At 39.6% G+C, this 22,285-nt stretch overlaps 1 protein-coding gene across 11 annotated transcripts in view; it reads right to left on the bottom strand.

The window, feature by feature from the left end:
• Ldb2 (LIM domain binding 2) overlaps positions 1-22,285 on the bottom strand; it is a 345,603-nt gene that overhangs the window by 66,135 nt on the left and 257,183 nt on the right. For all 11 annotated transcript variants that reach the window (XM_036201312.1, XM_036201318.1, XM_036201308.1 and 8 more), the window contains exon 3: positions 423-595. In XM_036201312.1, coding sequence (XP_036057205.1) covers positions 423-595 — 173 coding nt within the window. The remainder of the gene's footprint in view (positions 1-422; positions 596-22,285) is intronic.

Here is a 22,285-nt window from a genome sequence, read left to right as displayed (position 1 = left end):
TGTTTTACACTTCATATCCTTCACAGGCTCTGAACTTGACCTCAAACATTCTGTTGTCTGGCCCTCACCCTCTTCTTTCACTCTTAGTTTTATAACCAGTTTCCATTTCTGCTGTGCCCATTGCTGAGTTGCCATCCTAGAGTCTCTGAGACCATGATTAAGCAACCTAGCCCCCCACAACCCTTTTGTTTGCAGATAACTTCCAGATAATAAAGTGCAATTAGTGAAATGTCCTCCTTGTTTGTGCACATTTGAAATTTCTTAACGTTTTCAAAATAACCAAGCGTAGATACTGTGTGTATTCCTTCAGCTATCAAAGACTTATTTGCACAAGAAACAAAACTCTGTGTTAGCTGCTAAAGCAAAGAAGCAGCTGAACTCTTTTCCTCTTTGGTATGTTTGTACTGGAGCCCAGCCCCTACCTTGGTGAACATGGGCTTCCCATGCTGTGTGACCATGGCACACTGGTCGCAGTCTAGCGTGATGGATGAGTTGTGGTAAGACTCCTTTGAGTGTTTGAGGATGTAGTAGAGGTCAGTCACCCCTCCTTCGAACACGGTGCTAAAATAGCGGGGGATGAGGGTCCTGCCGATAGCTGCAAGAGAGACACAGAAGAGCAAGCCGTGAACACACATATCCAACCACTACTATGAACCCCCACCCACACACACTGTGGCCAGCTGGATCCAGTCATCTTTCAAAACTGTGCCAGGGGCCATTTCTCTTTCTAAACAGCCATGACCCATCTGGGTTGCAAGTAATAAACTATATAATCCCTGACTATTTGGGAAAAATGGGACCACCATCTTGCTGAGGTTTATGTCCACTGAAAACAATAAGAGTTAATAGTTGGAAAGTAATGGGGATGGTGAACTTATACTTGGGGCCTCATATACACTTTTGAGTGGACATATTTTATGAAAAACAAAAGCCAGACAACCTACTTGGCTTGTCCAAAGTGCTATTTACATCTTAATTACCCAGCTATGTGTTTTGTTTTTATAAATAGCAAGAGTATAAATTTTAATATCATGTTGCCTTTTAGTTTGTGAAATATATTGGTATTTTCAGAAAACACAAAACAAAACAGGAAATAACTAATTAAGACCCAAAAAGGTGACTGTGAATAAAATTGGTATGAAGGTTTCAAAGTCCCAGGACTTGTAAATAGTCTTGAACCTCGCATATGCAAACATCAATAAACATGCCTTTTTCAATAGTGTGTTTCAAGCTGCTCTGAAAAATGGGGATCTCTGATAAGTAACCCCATTCCATGCAGGCATCATAACCGCATGGATTCTGATTTTTAACTGCTTTTGTGTTACATAAAATATATCACTGCACTAAAGGGCCTGGTATCACAGAACCTGATACCTCTGCTTGCTCTAAATTGGTCTCCTCCATTCCATTAGAGTTTGAGCAATTTAAGTAGCTGGGTTTTTCTGATATATGATGCTTCCCAACTCAGGACCAGGAGTCACTTCAGTAGTGATTTTAAATCCTCTTACGGTGGAAATCCCAACTCATAATGTCAGGAATTTTGCTTATGTGCAGATTTTAAAGGCAGAGTCCTAAAATCAATCTCAAGCAATCCAAAGTTTGTTTGTTTTCTTAAAATAAATCTCTCACATCCACTATATAATACCTCTCAAAGACAAAAATAATATTTAGGATAAACTACCAATGAAAGCGGTAGCTAGGAAAGATCACATATCATTTCCTGACAGTTTAGAATATTTAATTTCATTTTAAAAGCATCACTGTTAATCCACTCCATATGGATCTATAGCTCTTTTGTACATGGATGTGGAAGAAATAAGTATAAAGAGAATTATCTGCCCAACTGCTTTGTGATATGATCCTTAAAGAACTTGCATCCAGATGACAAATCTTTGAATAATTTATTCCATTGTTATTGCTTCCTATTTGCTGCAGATAAGATCAATCAACAAGTGTGTGATAAGCAAGTGGTCCAGGATCTTGGTGATGCTATCCCAAATAATCTTTATATATACATTTCCTAAATACTGACTAATCCCAAATATTGCATGCTCCTTCTCTGAATTTCAAATTCAAATGAGACTCATTTGAGCCCAGTGCATCCCCCAGCAAATGCATAGCTAATATTAGAAAGAAAACTTTACGAAGCTGGAGACCTTATTGTACTTCGCCAGACAGATAAAATTAATTGAATATACTTCAAATGTTCTAACTTAAAGCTAATTACCATAAATCAGCTCAAGTATTTTGACAATTTGGAATCTGTACTATTAAGAATAAATACACACCATAAAAGTGAAGCTGAAGGGTGAAATATTTCGCTATAACATCCAAGGAATTGTCACATTAAAAAAGATTACGGCAAATAATTGCCACTGGACTCATCACACTGTAGTTTATTCTCTATAAATCATATACAGTTTAATTGCTCTATGACATACTTTGCTATATGTTAACACGGTTTTATTCACAGTCTAAGAAAAAATGAATGAGAAAAAATTTGCAATTACTTAACTTTAACCTTAAATTTGTAAAGACTTCCTTAATCCCAGATAATGCCCAAGCCATATGGAAACGTACGTAGAATGAAACGGCTCTGTGCATTGAACAGTCTCTAATACCTTAGGAAAAGACTGGAGAGTGGCATGTACCCTCAGGCCTACTTCCTTTGTGGAGTGACTTATTATGTTTCCCAGGTCTGATTGGGAATTTTGCCCATAGCCCCTTTATTCACGGTGGGTGCTGCCACTCAGGTGACCTGGGTGAACCATGGCAATGCTGGCTGTGCCTGTTGTACTTTGACTTCCCTCATGTGGTTCCTCTGGTCCATGATCTGCTTCAGTTAATAGAATGTGGCACAGCTACCACGTGTCACTTTACGTGCCACCTTAGCAAGAACTACGAAGTTCTACCTTAGTCTTGGGGACTCTGCCCATCTATTCTAAGATCATTCTACTGAGAGAAACACAGCCAGCAAATGTAGAGCGGTCATCTGAAGAAGAGAGTCCTCTATCCACCACTCGGCACTAGTTTTCAGGAGTGAGAGCATCTCAGAACTACTTCAAGATGTTGTCATAGAGAGCAGAAATGAGACACTCCCAACAAGCTACATTCTTGCAGAATGATTAATGAAAAAAAAATAGTTGCATTTCAGAATCTTTCCTGCAACAAACAGGTAGTTTTCCCACTAGGGACTTGTAAATCATGGGCATATGGAAGCCTGTACACAAAGAGAAAGCAAGGCCACATATTGTCAGTGGACTGATTTGAGTCCTTGTCTAGGCTGGAAGTCCATTTATGGACCACATGCCCTCCTGGTCCTCTCCATCTTCCTCTTCTTTCTTGTTCTTCTTCCTTCTCTATTATTTTTCCTCCTTTCCTTTTTGTCTCAAGATAGTTATGCTAAGCTTCAGTTGTTTGCAAACAGAGAAAGCATCATTAATGTGTCCTGTTCCAACATGGAAATAGTAGCTGACACGGATGAAGTGACAGAGGGGACCAATGACAAGGGTTAACGGAGTCTCTATTTGCACACACGCTGTGCAGAGCTGCAGGAGATGAAAGGGGATGTCAGAGACTGTATTAGTTTCCCACTGCTGCTGTAACAAATCACCACAAACACAGTGGCTTAAAACCTCACAAACATATTATCATCTCAGAGAGCCAACGGTCAAACACAGGTCTGGCTCAGCTAATGAAATGGTGTCAGCAGCTGTGCCTTCCCTTCTGGAGGCTCTGGGGAAGTTGTTTTCTTGTTTTGTTCTTCTCAGTAACTACAGGCTGCCTATATTCTTTATTTATGATTTTTTCTTATCTGTAAATCCAGTAGCAACAGGTGGGGCCTTTGTAACGTTTCTTTTCTTTTCCCGGTCTCTATATTCCATGTTTGGTCCCTAACCATTTACACTGGACCCACATAAACAATCCATGATAATCTCCCCATCCCCAAGTCCTTACTGATCAGACAGGAAGGATGCTTTGGCCATGTGAAAGAGCATTCATGGGTACAACAAATTCGGATATAGATATCTTTGGAGGGCCATTATCCTGCTTATCATAGAAATGATGCTTGAAAAGAGCAGATATTTCATAAAGGAGACAATGGTAGTAACACATGTGTGTGCACAGGCACACGCACACACACTGCAGTATATAAATTGTGTGTGTAGTTAGTTGTGGTAGCTCACATTTCTAATCCTCACCTTCAGGAAAGTGAAAAAGGAGATATGCCATAAATTTGAGGCCAGGCTGCACTATAGAGTGATGCTCTTTCTTCAATAAATGAATAAACAAATCAATTCAGTTCACCAGAGCAAAATCCACGTGTTCACCATCAACCCACTGCATAGCCATGCACTTGCTTTGTGAGCATTCTCAGAGCATGGAGCAGGTGTAGAGCTCCTTGGTGGTGCTAGAAGCATGAACACAGACCTTCATCCTATCTCTCAGATTCATTTTTATCAGGAGAGTTAACAAATATCTAAGTGTGGATAACACAGTGTGATAATTCATAATGCTTAAAGTTGGATTTGCGATTTTGAACTGCTCACCAATATTTTCTGAATCCCAAGTCCAGTGTACAATTTTATACTGTGGAAGCACCGAAGTTAGCACATTCTATTAATATATAAAACCATGCAACCATATAGCACAATCTAATGAACTACTTTGAAGATCTGGGAATATTTCAGAGATTCGGTCATCTCCTAACTCATCATCCAAGTCAGTTCTAACTCAGGTTCACATGCATATGCTAAAATTACCCTTTAAACCTATGTTTTAATTCCTGGAATTAAAATAATTTTAATATTGATATGCATAAATCTATGTCATATTCCCATGAAAATGCTTTAAATATTCTTTGAGTGAGATGAAGATTATAGCAGATAATAAAAAGCATTCTATTTTCCTAACACATTTAGATCAAAAACCCTCAAGTTAGGAAGCATCAATGGGTTGAGAGTCAGGAACACAGGAAGATTTTCCGTTGTGTTAGGTAATTGAAATATACTATATATTATTTATGTATATGTTCATGAAAGAGAAAAGGAAATCTCATATTAAATTATTCATGGACTGAAATGTTTACAAAGAAAGTTCAAATACTCTACTTTGTAGGTAAATATACTTAGTCTGGGAATAGCTAATAATTTATTCATAGCTGTTTTGGATGTTGAGACCTGGACTCAAGTTCTTTGTAAAGTTTCTATTGTTTTTCCTTCCTGTTACCACATATACTCAGCTGCTCAAAGTTCTCCATAAGGAAGTTGGTAGGTGTGTGAAAGCAGAACCCAGCTACTATTCTGTCAGAGTTTCTTGGAGACAGCAGCAGACACATTTAGATTCAAAGTGGTATGGGTTAAGGAAGTAACCCAGCTCATAAAGTACTTGAAGTACCAGCAAGAGGACCTGAATATGATCCCTAGAACCCACATTGAAAGTCCTGGGGTGCGCTGGGAGACAGAGACAGGAGGGCTCCTGGAGGGCTTTCTGGACAGCCAGCCTACGTGGGTGACTCCCCAGACCAACTCAGATAAATTCTAGTCCTGAGGAATAACACCCAGGGTTGACCTCTGGCTTTCCTGAGCATGGGCCTGCAGAAGCACATGCACCTCCCCTCAAACAAAATAGTACCAATGGGAACTCAATGAGAAAATAAAACCCATTAAGGCATTCTTTCCCAAACAGAAACCCTACCTTATAGAACATTCTATTCATGCTATTGATTATGAAAAACTTTTCTCAACTCTTTTTTAACTACTTAAAAAAGATTTATTTATTTAATATGCACTAGTTTTTTGTTTGTTTGTTTTTTCCTGCATATGCTCTGTGAGGGTGTCAGATGCCCTGGAACTGTAGTTACAGACAGTTGTGAAATGCCATGTGAGTGCTGAGAATTGAACACAGGTCCTCTGGAAGGGCAGCCAGTGCTGTTAACCTCTGAACCATCTCTCCAGTCCCTTTTCTCAACTCTTAATAATGTTTATAGGTAATTGACATGAGAAGATCATACACAGAAATAACCATAGGGGAAAATATTAACATTGGTAATCAAAGTACAAAATTAAAATATTAAATAAAATCCTTGTAAGGTTGTAATGAAATAGCATATGCAAATACTTTTTAGAAAAGTGAATGTTGAGAATCGCTCCTTATCTTGAATTCCTCAACTCATTTAGGTTTGCTAGGTGTGACTCAGCCTTGCTAGGTTTTCTCTTCAAACTGCAATTCTGGAAGCCCATGTGTTCCTTGTTTTGGAGTTCTTTGAGTCCATCAAGAAACTAAAGTATGATGTAAGATCTCTTGATTTGGGGATCCATTAGTTACTAAGTTGCATACTGTTGATTTCTGTGTTTCAAAGGCAACTCATTTCTGAAAACTGAAAGAGATTGAAGTCTGATAAAAATGGGGAATAAGAGGAAGATTTGGAGCTAGCAGTGTACCAGGGTGACTTAATGCTTTGAGGCTAGCTACCAATGATTTTCCAATACCTAAGAGAATTATACAAATACCCATCAGTGTCTCCTGATAGGCAACATTAATTACATTAAAGCCATTGATTATCTAATAATATGTCTGCTTTTCTAAACATGTTAATGAGTAAATTAGTTATCTGAGCCTTGGTCATTTGGACCACCCTGCTACAGCTGCTGTGTTTCACAAATTCACTTGGAAATTCTCCTGCAGTAAGTACAGTGGTAACACTAGGTAATAATTGGAGATTCGTTAAATTTTAGACTCATTTGTATTCATAAATCTGTGAATGTATTATGCTAACATGTAAATGAAAGTGCTTCTAGGAGTGATAAAAACAAAACTGATGATTTCACATAGCAAAAGTAACCATTATAAATAGTCAAAACAATGCAAATAAAATACAAGACTTTGTCTGAGGTGGTATGGTTTGAGCCAGATTTCCTTGTTCTTGAGAGAGGGGAAGCAAGTCAAGCTGACTCTGTGGCTGCAGGCTGTTGTAGTTTTCATTCTAAGATGGAGTTGATTTATTTTCTCTATGAAGGCAATTTGATTTAGATATCTTCTCTCTAATGATATCTCTTGCTTCTTCAAAGATTCATTCATTTCATCCATGTGTACTAAATACCTGCTTTGGGTGAAACATTGTTCTGAAAGTATTCAGGCAGAGGATTTAGGGTGTTAGCAAGTAGTGTAGGCTGGGTAGCCTGGAGCATGAGGGTGAGGAGGTGGAGCTGAGTTTTAATTGAAAAGGTCACATGAAGATCTATGATTGGAAAGGGCAAATACTAGGACTCAGCAGTAACTCTAGACCTAGGACAGGCATGAGTGTGGATCAAATGTGCTTGATGGATTATGATGTCACCAAAAAAAAAGCAGTGTGGTAGGTGCACTATTCAAGAGATCAAGCTGATAGGTGAAGTCAGAAACAGAATGAGGGAAAGGCTAAGCAAGGGGTTCACCTTTTGTTCTACAGCAAGACACTGAAAGGGTTTTTTTTTTTTTTTTTTCCTGCCACTGAATCCATTAATTAAAGACAAGGAGATGAATGTCATAGCTTCATCTGGCATGAGTTTTTTTGTTTGTTTGTTTGTTTGATTTTTTTAATGCCAAATGCAGTTTATTGAAGGAGGGAGGAGGTTTTAAATACAGGTTTACAGCACAATGGGAGAACCCCGGAGGGCAGAAGTTCACTTCAGATGTTTTACAATCTTGCATCTAAGCTGTTAACGCCCAATATGCAGGATATATAGACAAGGAGCTTCCCTTAAGCATTCAGGAAGGTGGAATTTCACAGGGAATTAGCATAGGGAGGATATCAAGATCAAGGTCAGCAAGCAAGGCAACAGTTACCCAAAATGGGGCCCAGGGACCCTAAAAAATGAGCTTCTGACTTAGGTTGCATGGGACGTTAGCAGGTCACCTTAGCCATCATGGAGACCCAATCACTCTTGACCACAGTGCTGTTCTTAGATATTGAAACTTTATGTCATACTTCATATCTCATAGATTCATTTCTGCATTCTTTACATTTTAATGTCAAAATTTTTATAACTATACATTTGAAAAAATGAACCTTAAGAGTCTGTTGTTAAATTCAAAGAAATAAGAGGGACATTGGTTAAATTTAATTTAGGAAGAAAGGCATCTTCTAAATCTTCCCATACAGGGTTATGAGACTCATGTCCATTAATTTAACTATTTTTGTCTTAAAAGATTTCTATAGATCTCTACAGAGTGTTAGGGGTAGGAATACCTTTGTTTTTTAGATACACTTAAATATTTTACATATGTTGAATGGTGTTGTGATTTTTTTTTTTTTAAAAGAAGCCTATATTTGAATTCTTCCATTAATATAGTTTTTAGATTAAGTTTCGAGTTTTTGTTTTTAGTCCAAAACGCTATTAATATAGAAGTACTCACTTAAATATATGTTTTGATTAGAAATATGGTTAAAAAAATCACAGCACCATTCAACATATGTAAAACATCAAAAATATTGAGAAATTTGCTCCATTTCTCCTTTTGAATTTCTTGGTGCCTGTCTTGTCTTGCTGCAGCAGCTTGGGGAGAGGCTCCAGGTAGAAGTGGAAATGTTGAGTGCGTGGGCATGCTCCCTGACCCCTTTCTATGCTTACGAACTGACATGTTGTCTTGAGATATTACTTCTTGTGGAAGAAAAATTTTCCCTAGTCTTTGTATTCATTATATTTTGCTCTCGAATCTGATATATATTTAATTTGATCAAACATCTTTTCAATACTACTCAATTCTCTTTTACAAAATTACTAATATGTTTTCAAGTGTTGAACAACCTTCATATGCTTATGAACAAATTTCACTATTTGTTCATAGGCATATGAATCCATAGCTGAAATTGTTATACAAATTAATATATAAATTTATTTATCCTTCAGCATATATTAGTGAAAATAGAATTCTACATGAGCCACTGTACTGGGAACTAAATTACAATGGCAAGAACAGAAAAGAGATATACTTAATTCCAGTGGTTCCTAGAAACATTTATAAGATTTCTGTACTATTGAAACATACCTACAGCTGGTTCCATATTGAAGTGTTTAATGTGTTTCTCTGGTTTGAATAGGAATGATCTCCGCTCAGAGCTGCACTGATTAGTGTCTGATTAATGATTATGAATGGAATTTAACATATGTGGAAAAATATAATATAAAATACTAACAATTATTTAATAAATATAATTAAGTTATCCATGATTATATTTGATACTCTCATTTTAAAGGCCAGCAATCTGATGCCCAGGAAAGTAAAACCATGTAAGTGCTTAGCATATGTAGAATTTCTAGATTTTGGTATAAATATACTATTTTTTTCTTTTTTTTTTCCTGGAGCTGAGGACCGAACCCAGAGCCTTGTGCTTGTTAGACAAGTGCTCTACTACTGAGTTAAATCCCCAACCCTTATTTTTTATTTTTAATAATAATTTTTATTTTCTGAAATTATATCATCTCTCTCCTTCCCTTTCCTCCCTCCAAATTCTCCCAAGCACCGCTTTGCTCTCTTTCAAACCTATGACCTCTTTTACTTTAATTTTTGTTATACACACACACACACAGACACCCCCACACACACACAGACACCCCCCACACACACACACAGACACCCACACACACACACAGACACCCGCACACACACACACACACAGACACCCGCACACACACACACAGACACCCGCACACACACACACACACACAGACACCCACACACACACACACACACACAGACACCCGCACACACACACACACACACACACACACACCCACACACACACACACACACACACAGACACCCCCCCCACACACACACAGACACACACACACACACACACACACACACAGAGACCCCCCACCGCCACACACACACACACAGACAACCCCCCCCGCCACACACACACACACAGACACCCACACAGAGAGACACCCCCCCGCCGCCACACACACACACACACAGACAACCCCCCCGCCACACACACACACACACACACACACACACACACACACACACACACACACACACACTCCTAAGTATAACCTGCTCAGTCCATATAACGTTACTTACAGGTACACGACCTCAGGGCTGAGCACTTGGTATTAAATAACCAGTTGGTGTGCTCTTCCCCGGGGAAGATCATTTCCCCCACTCTCAGCATTTACCAGTTGCTTATACTTCTATTCCTGGGGATGAGATCCTGTGATCTTTCTCCCTTGCTATGATTCCCAGGGATTAAATCTGAGGCCTTTTGCATGACAGAGAAGTACCTTGCTTCTCACCCAAGTTGTTACCTGTGGTCATGTAATAACTTATCTCCAAGGAGGCAACAGAGGAGGCCCTTGCTAGGTCAGCTCGCTAGACCTGACCATTCTGTGGACATGGAGCTGGACCTTATTTTCCGGTGGGGACTGCTTTGCAGCCGAGTTCAAAGGACGTTGATGTTGTTTTCAATATTTCAACAGAATAAACATCCAGATAGGAGACTTGTCTTTAGACACGGGCAGTAAAATCAGGCTATGTGTAACTGTGCCCTGTCTCCACCCATGACAACTTGATGCTGGATGCCCAGCAGGAGGTACCATAGTCTTCCCTCACAGTTTGGATGGAAGAGCCTTGGCATGTGCCCCTAGGGCCTCAGAGTGACATGAGGGGAATTGTTACATCTGAAGAAAATGAATTTTGACTTTGCAATAAAAAAAATAAAACCTTTCTAGGGTTTTGTGCAATTGAAATAGGAAGGCTTGTTTGTTTAAAAATCTGATCCTATCACAGTCACAAGTAAGTCTCAAGTGCCCTGGCCACACTATATCCACCAATACTGTCAGTACCAATATCCATCAGTACCTTCACCTGCTCTCAGATCATCTTTGATTTTAATATGTCACACAGCCTTCTAGACATTTTATCGTATGTATAGACACATGACATCTAGATAGATGTGTGTATATATGTATATGGTGGTTAGCTTTAGTTGTCAACATGGTATTCCAAGCTAGCTGACTCATTAGCATCTGGGCAAATTCTCTGCATCCACATCCCATCTCTCCTTTGGAGTGCTAAAATTACTGATACATATCATCACAAGATACATTTTTACTTGGGTTCTTGGGATAGAACTCAGGTTGCCTGGCATTCAAAGAAAATGCTTTTAGCTCCTAAGCCATCTTAAAGATTTTTTTTAAGCACCACCCAAGTATGGCTGTCTTACCTATTGTTTAGAGCATTCAAATAGAAGGACATAGAGAATACTTTCAGTTTTTTCAACAACAGTGTAGACAACAAGAAGGGAAACACGCATTTTTATTTTACTAGAAATCAACAGTTACCCTTTGAGTTGTTGCTACTAATTCATTCCCACTTACTAACGTCAAATTTTAAAACTTTGCAATTTAGGTTACAGGTTGTGCCTGTGCCCATGTCAGCAATCATGTGTCTGTGATGATGTCAGTAGGCACTTCAGCTCGCTAGGTTACTGCTGCAGATGAACCATCCCCACTGACTGCTTCCCATGGTCTCCATCATTTCAATCCAACACACTGATATTGCTAAAAAGAAAACAATACTGCAGACTTGAGAAGTTAAAAAAACAAAAAAACAAAACAAATCTTTCCTTTTTTCCTCAAACTTCAGGAATTCTCATGAAATCATTTCAGCATGCTTTACTGGGCCGTCCCAAACTCAGCCTGGTGGAGACCACCCGAGTCATTCCATTTCACATTTTAATAACAGCACATTTCGTCTGGCTGACAAAAAACCAGACGTGTGTTTGTGATTTTCAACTGAGTCCAGGCCAGGAAGCAATGAGCTTTAGTGATTCCAAGAGTGGCAAGGAGGCCAGTTTGTTTTTGCTGAGGGAGGGCAGTCAGGTAAAACTGGGCCCTCTGGAGGGCTGGATATCATATCAAACAATCCTTCAAAGGTGCTAAGTGGTCACTAAGATAGACTCTTCTTCTACTTAACACTTGTCAGAAGGGTCTAAAGTCACAGAAGTTTTTCTGATTCAAAACTAAACTAGTCAGAGTCCCGTGTCCTTCCTCAGCTCCATCACAGCTTCATCTCTTTTCTCAGCATTGACGGCACATTTGATGTCATCGGGAACCTTTCTCTCCCATCAAGTCCCAATGTAGCCCTGCACCCTTTGGGGGAGTAGTGTCCTTTTCCCTTTTTATTTTCCAATGTCTCCTTTGTGCTCTGAAAGCAACTGTAAGCTTACACAAGCTGGCCATTCATACGCTGGCTGTGCCCTTTAGACATGTTGTGACCTTGAATGTGATCTTTGCCCTTTCAACGCCAACTTCTTCATCAGGCCAGTAGGACAGCAATCACCAGTGTGCAGTGAAAAGTTCCATGTACTAACACTACACATGCATAAGGTGGTAGCACAGAGCCCATGTTGTGCTAAATACACACTGATGTAGTCTGACATCCCCACCTTCTCCATGCACAGACTTTGGGACACTGCTGAGCTGTACTTGTTAATGTTATCGTCTTTCAAGTGTAGCTCCAAGAGAACATTCCTGAAACATTTAAGTATCACAGTACATTGGTGGTGTCAATAGCTACTTAGGAGAAGTTTGGCAAACAAATGGATGTAGACTTGGCCTGTCTGCATGGCTTTCCTGTGCAGAGAGGTCAGGCCACTTTCAGTTCAGGGCTGGGAACTAAGACAGTGAGAGAACAAGAATTTATTTTCTTTTTATTTTCTTTTTCAAATATCTTTTTTTTTTTTTTTTTGGTTTTTTTCAGACAGGGTTTCTCTGTGTAGCTTTGTGCCTCTCCTGGAACTCACTTGGTAGCACAGGCTGGCCTTGAACTCACAGAGATCTGCCTGGCTCTGCCTCCCGAGTGCTGGGATAAAAGGCATGCGCCACTACCACCTGGCTCAAAAAATATTTTATTTTAATTTCTTCATTTATGTGTATGTGGACCTGTGTATATGTGCACTAGAATGTAGATACCTGCGGAGACCAGAAGAGGGCATGGGATCTCCTGGATCTGGTTGTGAACTGTCAGACCTGAATACTGGGACTTGAACTCTGGTTGTCTGCAAGAGCAGAGAACCCTTAACTGCTAGACCATCAATCCAGCACCAAAGCCAGGGTGTTAAGGGCTCCAATTGGAATCCTCACATTTCATTGCTCAAGTACAAAAAAATAAAAAAAAATTAAAAAAATCATGATTTAGAGACTAACCATTTTGAAAGACTAAAGCTGAGGTTGGATTTTGCAAAAAGAAATGATGCCTCCCACCTAAGACTTCTTAGGGTGGGTAGGGCTTCTGTCTCGCATTGATGCATACAATTCCCAGACATCCAAACTCCATATGGAAAGCACACTGCTTAGCTAAAAGAGTCCAAGTCAGCATTCCAGAGACATTTTACAAGGAAGCTAAAGTCTGTGGAAAGAAAGAGCAGTAAAAGAAGGTCAGGTTCACATTCCACAGCAGTCCGCAGGGGCCTGTGCTTCTGACCCTTAGATGGTGTCGACAAGGAAAAGAACGGCTATTCTGACAGAATTAAATGTTGCATAGGCTTCCCGGCAGCAGGACACAATGGCTGACTGTATCCACCCGCCTAACAAAACTGCACAGGCACCAGCTGCTGGGGCTGACATTCTGTTTACAAGTTTTGGGTGAAGCCCAGGGATGCAGGAAAGAAAAGGGACCACTTGGTATCCAGTGGGCAAAGACTCAGCATCAAGTGGCTGGTGCTTATGCACATTCACTGATATCACTCATGGGCTAAATATCATATGTACCTCAAATTCCCACCACTGTTTAATCCATTGCTTAAAGCAACCTTTTCCATTCAGTGACAGTGCTGTGGTTCAATTCATAAAATAAAACGAGATTTGGGGATTACACTCTATTGCCTTTGGGAAGGCACAGGACTTTCTGATGAAGAGATAAGTGGGGAACCAGAGACAAAACAGATATCAGGAACTGAGAACAGGGAAGCTAACTCAGGATAGGCATAGCTCTGATCTCTTCTCTGGCTCCTCCCTTCCTCTTCTGATATTGTTAAGACTATTGTGAAGGTGCAGGGAGACTCCTGGACTTACCTGGTCCAGGGATCACTAGGCTTGACCTCCTCCTTGGTGTGGGCCTGGAGTCCAGTAATGTTAACCAGGACCCACCCTTCCTGCATGGCAGTCCCAATTTTACTACATAGTGGCTATGTGATTCTGGATTCATTCCAGCCTATACTTTTCCTCTAACTAAATAGAGAGGGGAATAGCATCATCTTCACAGGGATGATAAGAGTGTGCAGGAGTCCTCCTTATCTGTGGCAGATGCATTCCAAGATTACTCATGGGTATCTGAAAGCATGGGTACTAGCACAGATTTCTGTATATGTCTTTTTCATCTATATGCACAGCAGTAACTAAACTTAATATATAAATTAGGAACAGTAAAAGGTTATTAATATAGCAACAATTTCCTCAAAAATTGTATAGATATGGTTTATCTCTTTAAAATACCTCATTTTATTTGGCCTTCTTGTAATATGATATCATCCAGTGTCTATATGATGAGAAAAAGTGAGATGAATGATACTTACATTGTGACAGTGTTAGAATACCATACAGGGTCCCTACACACAAGCAGTGTGATAATGAGACAATCTGATAACCAATGCCATTATGACATGAATATGTGTGATGTCACTATGCAATTCAGAAAAGAGTGCATTTTAAAACTTATGATTGCAAGAGCCAGAGGTTGTGGATGACTACATTAAAACAGTGTTTTCTGGACACAACAGGGAAGTTGACCATATGAACTCAAAGCCATTACAGCAGCATACACAAGACCTGCGCAAGCTCAAGTCAGGCAAGATCTCAGCATAGAGAGAGTGAGGGGTCACACAACCCTATCCTGAGCTGAGAAGCTATTGGCAGTTGATAGCTTCTGGGGACAGTGAGTTGGTTTTAAGAGTGTGGTCCCTAGTAAGTCAACCACATTCTAATATTTTCCCTAAGCCACAATCTCAGGACACAGTGGTGCTGGACAGGTAAATAGTACCAGCCAGAATGCTGGACCTTCTAGATGGCATGAACTCAACAAAGGCTTGCTGACAGAAAACACACAGCTTGAAATACATATGTCATAACAAACAAGAATCACATAAACTTATTCGTCTTCCATATGTTAATGAAGAACAATGTAATTTTCAGTATTTTCCATAGTTGAACTTGCTTCTGTTAGGAGCTTCTGAGAGACACACATATGCACACACTCTGATTTCTGTCTTCCAGGCAACCCCAGGACTAACTTTGTTCACTTGTCTCTCAACTTGTCCAAGATCCCAAAGATTAAAGACAAGAAAACAAGACAATGGAGGTACACTCTGCAGTTCATTTGTTGTTATTTCCTCAAGTTTTGGAGACTCTAGGTACTCTTTGCAGCATCTGCATTTGAATGACGGCCAGGACATACCTTGCTGCTTTGATAATAGTTCTTTAAGATTCTCCTCCACCCACCCCCACTCTGTTTCTTTTATTCCAAGGCTTTTGTTATCAGAATTTCATTCTCTCCAGTGGGAACATTTTAGTGGCATAGGTTTATGGCTACCGTAAAGAAGGAAGTTTGAAAGGCAAAGCCAGACGTGATCTTCAGCTTTATAACAAACTCCTGTCAAAACATAACAAACCGCAGCCAGACATGAGCCACAGTGACAGAATGCAAGACCATAAAGATGATGGAGATCGGACAGGACAGGCACTTTATAGAAACAAACACCTTCCTTGCAAGCAGATAGGGTGAGCAGAACACTGAAAAAAACTCACTAGAAAAAAAAAGTGGTCAGAAGAAATAAGGACAAAAACATAAAATTCAAATGACAGTCCAGCCCAAGGAGATAAACCCAAGGCAGACAAAGAATCTAATTTTACTAAATCAAGCCGACATCTCCCCCTGACTTTAATTGACCGAGTAAGCTGGATCCTGAGCAAACATAAAAGTAAGCAGTAGTTACTCCCAGTGAAGAAATGAACTGCCAGTGTACAGGTATGTGTTGAAGTTCCACTCTCCTAAGATGTACCTTGGTTTTGTATAGGAACTATGTGATCATCCATCCCTTTGGATGAAGCCAACAAGGACACAGAACACAGCATAAGGTGAGGGGTATTCAACAGCCCTGAGAATTATCAATGGAAGGTTTTGGAGCTGAAGTTGGATCCTGCACTGTACACAAACACCAATTCAGGTTCCTGCAATGTCATGGGAAAGGAAGTATAACTAATACATGTGGAGAATGCCAGTCACAGCAAAAGCCTCTTCCATTAAGTAAAAACCATCTGAAATCAAAGAAGCATGGCTGCTGAAGTCCTTGGTGACCACAGCTCATAGGTTTTGAGAAATCCTTCTTGCAGTCTCTCAACTGGATATTTCCTCTACTGGATATTCTTTTTGGACACTCTTTATTTTTTCTGGACAACGGCTTCTTTTGACTACCAATGTGGTAACTACTTCCTCCACAGTGCCTTCTCATTCATACAGGCCAGACTGGCAGGGTCTGCCACTTGTGAGCCTCTGTGAACATCCTTCATTTCCTGCTGTGGTTCTCAAGTTTAGATTACATCTGAGGAGATGTTGAGATAAAGATACACAGATCTTCTCCCTAGTAGTATCTGGTTCAAGAGAGCTGGTGATATGACCAGAGTCTGATGATTTACGTAAGTGTCCTCATTGCTTTGGGTTCAGGGGTTACAGGATATTCGGTATCAGTCGATTAGTTTGTATTGTCTTTATGGCTTTTAAGTATGTTGGTTCATAAGGAGGAACACTTGATCTGCCTTATTCATAGTTCACTTTGTGGGGTTTATTTATCAGAGTATATCCAATGAATGCATATCTGTGCATCAGTATATATTTACCCATGTGTGTTATATATGGTGCACATATGAGTACATGCATGTGCATATCTACGTGGATATATGTAGATATGTATGCACAGTTCTTAAATGAACATGCCATGTTGTACTTGGTAGGCTACAAAGTTTGTTCAGCAGAGACAAAACCACTGCTGATCACAGCATGGAATGCTGGGTAAGTATCTGCAGCCTGGAGATGATAACCCCAACTCCCTTCATTGATAGTTTGCTGGGAGAAGGGATAAGATCTCAGCAACAATAATAAACATAAAAAACGTCTGACTGTTATCAACAATAGGCAGCATGCTAACTGGCTCTAGCCAACCAGGAAGTTCTCAGGGCCCACCCTACCAGAGGTGACAGGTGCACAACCTGAGCAAGGGAACTTGAGTCACCAAGTGAGGACCTCCTGTGGTAAACACCTCTGTTGAGGATGAATATTTCTACTTTACACAGCAGGATACAGAGGGGGCATCACTGTGAGAGTATTTGGGGAAGCAGTTCTAAACGGCAGTCTCCTTTCTAACACCCCAAACTCTTCCAGAGATGGCCCACACTCTACTTAACAAGTTCTGTACTTTACCCAAGGTTCATTAGAGTGGGGTCTTCGGGTGATGAATTGGCTGGAGATGAAGGATTTGCAGCAATTCAAGGAGGTAATTCTTGAAGTCACCAGACCATCATGAGCATGTATGAATTGATAAGCAGGGTGATCATTTGTGCAATTTCAGCTTCTTGAGATACGAACAGTATCTCACTGGCAGATAATATCAGTTGTCATGCATATGCTTTATAACCCCCAGAGCTCCCTCTTGGTTTTGCAAATTGCTCGTGCATATCTTTGATATTTTTTCTTGGTTTCATGGGAGATTTGGAAGGGTGTTATTCTTCTATCAGAGAAGTTTGTGTTAAAGAAAAGTTAAAAAGGAAAAAATAAAGGAAAGCACATAAAACCATGGGAAATATTTTAAATGTACCTATAGTCAAGATTGTGTGTATCATGCATATGTAAAATATATTGTTTCTCTGACCAAATAATTACCAGGGTTGGAGTATAATTATTTGCTACACCTCTCTGGACCCTGGTTGTCCAAAAGTTTGGAGAGGGAAAGGGCCATATCTTTCTCAATCAACATTACATCTTAAATGTTCAAAGAAGTGCTTGGCACTGTGGTCAAATAATTAATATATTCATTTATCACACTGATTTCCTCACATTGGAAGATCAAGGGGACTTGGAGACAAAACAGTCAGACAAGGTTCTGGAAAAGGAGCCTATCCCATGGAAGACTCAAGCAAGAGAAATTAGATAAGAGAGAAGTTCAGAGCAGTTGGAATTATAAGACTCAGACCCCTTAGAAAGGAGAACCAAAAGCAAGTTAAGATGAGTACAAAAAAAGACAAGTTGAGAAAAATAAGGAGCATGTGTCCATTGCAACACAGTATGACTAGGAAGTAGGGTTTCCTGACTCTGTAGGGTTCTTCCCTGTCTCTCTGGCTGCATTCTCTTTACCTGGGGAAATAGGGAGGGGAATGACAGAATCTTATCAAAGAGTTTGATGCTTCAAGAGAAAATAAGTATGTGGGGAATGACCCTTTCCTTATTTTATTATTCTTGCATACAAGCTCTAAGGGGAATGTGTGCACTGCCTGGTTTCCCCAGGCAGCAAAAATCAGCTGGTAATATTGGCTCAGTGTGTTTGGCTGCCTATTCCATGATTCAGTGTTGGGAAAGGACTTAGCCTGCTTTTCCAGTAACTGCTTATAACATAATTATAGATGGTATCTTTTATTTTTATTGTCTCCATTGTCTTATTTCTTAATCGGTTTGGATCCTTTGGATTGAAAAAGATCCCCCCCAAGATTATTGGGAATCTCAATTTACTACCAAATAATTCTGAGGAACCAAGGAAATTTTAACTTGTTCCAATCCACAAATACTTTTTACAGTTCTACTGTGTGTATAGAATGATGCAGTGTTTCAGTGTGACTATAGCACTAATCAAGAGAAGATTTTACAGGCAGAATGGGGTACATACATAATATTCTACACCCAAGACAGGGGGGCATCTGTGTCTTGATGATAAGAACTTTACTCTGGTATTGATCTTGGTCTCAGTCTCCAGAACAAGGCATATCCTCAGACATCATGATGCGATGGCTGCCTAGATGAATAGATGGATGAATGGATGGAAAGATGGGTGAATCCTTCAGGACACAGTGTGGTGGATTTTAATGAGAATGGGCCACATAATCTGAGATGTTTGAATGTGTGGTCCCTAGTTGGTGGACTGTTTGAGAAGGATCAAGAGACATGGCCTTGCTGGAAGGGGTGTGCCATTGGGTTGGGCTTTGAAGTTACGAAAGTCTATGCCACTCCAGTTGGCTGTCTCTGTCTAGTGGTTGTTGTCTCAACACTGAGCTCTCAGCTACTGCTCCAGTGCCATGCTTGCCTGTCTGCTGCCATGTTTCTTGCCGTAATGGTCATGGACTCTCCCTCTGAAACTGTAAGGCCCCTGTTAAATGCTTTCTTTTGTAAGCTGCCTTGATCATGGTGTCTCTTCACAACAATAGAGGAATAATTAAGGCATATAGGAAGATGGGCATTTAGAAGGGCATAACAATCCTCCTTGTCTCAAGTGAGAATAGCAACAGAATAGAGAGGATGAGATTTCACAGTCATATTCCTAAATAAGTTATGAAAATTTGAAGGATTTCCAAGGTAATATCGTAAGGATTTTCCTAGATTACTGTTCTAGTTTGATCTCTGTTACAGTGGTGAAACATTCCAACAAAAAGAAGCTTGAGGGGAGAAATGAGTTTAGTCTATTTATACTTGCAGATCACATTCCACCACTGAGAACCTCAGGGCAGGAACTCAAGAAAGGAACTTGAAGCAGAAACCATGGGAAAACACCGCCTACTCCTGAGCCTGTGTTCAGTTAGCCTTCTTATAAAGCCCAAGGCACTGACCTAGGTATCACACAGCTCTTGATGGGATGGGACCATCCCATCAATCATCAGTCAAGACAGTCCCTCACATACATGGTCACAAGCCAATGTGACCTTGGCAACTCCTTGGTTGTGGTTCCTTCTTCCCAAGTAGCTCTGGGTTGTGTCAGATCGACAACAATAACTCACCAGAATAATTATTAACCTCACCTTAACACTAAAGAAAAGTGATTTTCAAGTAAAGACAAATAACGTAACTAGGCAGGTTGATTACAAATCGACTTATAGAGCCTCCTACTCCATTTCCCAGTGAAACTTCTTAGCTCAGAGAGTCAGTGCAACCACACAACCACCAATGGTGGCAGAGGGAGCTGCTTGGGTTTTCTTGAATGGACCAGGCCATACTTGGATAACCAATAGCAGAGGTTTATTTAGAACCAGAGGATCCACAAATTGGACTACACATTTCAAGAGATAATCATAAAATGAAAAATGTGCAATGTCTGGTGCCTAGGAAACTTTCATTAACTATTGGTTAAATGAGGTACATGAAACAGACACATGTTTTTAAAAAGAAACGCAAGTTTGTTACAGGTCACGGGTAACACAGAGGTTAGAGTCATGGGACACAGTGGTGCTGACATTTCCCTTCAGCATCCAAACTCCTTGGATTCTTCAGAAGGCCTCGGGAATTAATAATAAGATGTCTGTAACAACCACTACTGGCCAGATTCATGTGGAGTTCAATCATTCATTGAAGACAGAAAACATTAATTGGTTTGAAGCAGACAGGAATAGAAATAGATTGAAATATGCCAGAATTTACATTTCTAATTTTTTAACAGTCTAGCTGTGTTTAATCTTCTCTGTCAATATTCATAGCTAATCATGAAGAAACTTAGAAGGAATTTTATGGACCTGGTATGGAGTAGGAACATTTGTTAGTGAAGAAAAAAAAAAATCAATCTTACAATCTTAATTTTGGAGACTCAAAATTATACTAAAATATTGACATAAAATTCCTACTGTCCCAAATATATTCTATAAGGATCTGAGTTCTGATTAACTAAACAACTGTCAGTAACTGACTTCATTATGTTTATTTTTCTGTACCCATTTATGCACATGTCACCAGTCCCAAAGATTACTACTGCTACATTCTAAAGGCAAATCTATGAACAGAATCCAAGATCCAAGAAGAACTGCGATCATTTACTTGTTCACCCCCGAATCTCCGGGACCTTGTCATCTTATTTCTGGCACAGAATTGGAACTCCATAAATATTTGCTGAATAATAAATAAATGATGACAGTAATGAATACATCTCATGAGGAGTAACTGGGAGAAAGATGAGGAAGAAATAAGATATTCTAAGTAAAAAGAACAAATTCTTTTGCAAAGATACACTTTTATTTGCATAAAATAAATGACCTTAAAATAAATTACTATCAGGGAGCTGCCAATTTAAATGATACTAAGAGGTTGCTGAAGAAGGAAATAGGGTGGCCGAGGAATCAGTGTGCAATATACATGCTTTGAAAGTTGCTTACAGCATTATGTATATTTTATAGAGACTTAATACCTACCTCCAATTCACCTCTGCCACTATCAGAATTTCCAGTATGCATCTGTAAAATATTATGGCCCAGTCCCATAGAGGAAAGAATTTCATACTATACTAAACTAAACTACCAAGTTTCTGCACTTTACCCAGAGATTTCTTCTAACTAGCAGTGTAACAGCAACAACAGCTACTGTTCAATGCCACCCCTTCACACTCCTTCATGCTTGTTTTAGCTTCACAGATGTACCAATATCACCAGTGAAATTAAAAATGATGCTCATAAAGAGGATTTTGTTTGGTGAATAGATTTTAGCTGCTCTCATGAACACATAAAAGGTAATAATAATCTAAGGGACTGGTGAGACGGCTCAGTGAGTAAATGTGCTCGCCACTAAGCCTGATGATCTGAGTTAAGTCCCTGAGACCCTCATGGCAGAAAGAGAGAACTAATTCATGGAAGTTGTCTTCTGACTTCCACGATCATGTAGTGGCACATCTGCATATGCACATACAAACACATGTACACAAGTAAATAAACATAACAAAATTTCCCTACAAAGGAATTTGTGAGCTCATAAGTTCATATGCTTCAATGGATATCAGGAGCCATTTCTACCATCTATATGCATCATATGATGTCATGTTATAAGCCTCAGGTACAGAGTATAAAACTGATTTTAATGTATGTAAATGAATAAATAAAAAAATGAAAATAATGTTAGTAACTGACAACATTTCTTGGTATGTGCCATTCATTGGATTTAGTGTTGTGGTCAGTCTGTCTCCTCCAATATTCTCAGCAATTTCACCCAGAAGATGTTATTATACAAATTTTATGAGAAAAGTCAGTCTTAAAAAAACATGTAGACATTAGATTCCAAAATGATC

This window comes from Onychomys torridus, chromosome 10 (assembly GCF_903995425.1).
Source record: "Onychomys torridus chromosome 10, mOncTor1.1, whole genome shotgun sequence".
Taxonomy (NCBI): Eukaryota; Metazoa; Chordata; class Mammalia; order Rodentia; family Cricetidae; genus Onychomys; species Onychomys torridus.
The sequence above is the reverse complement of the archived record's forward strand: the minus strand, read 5'-3'. Positions and strand labels throughout refer to the sequence as shown.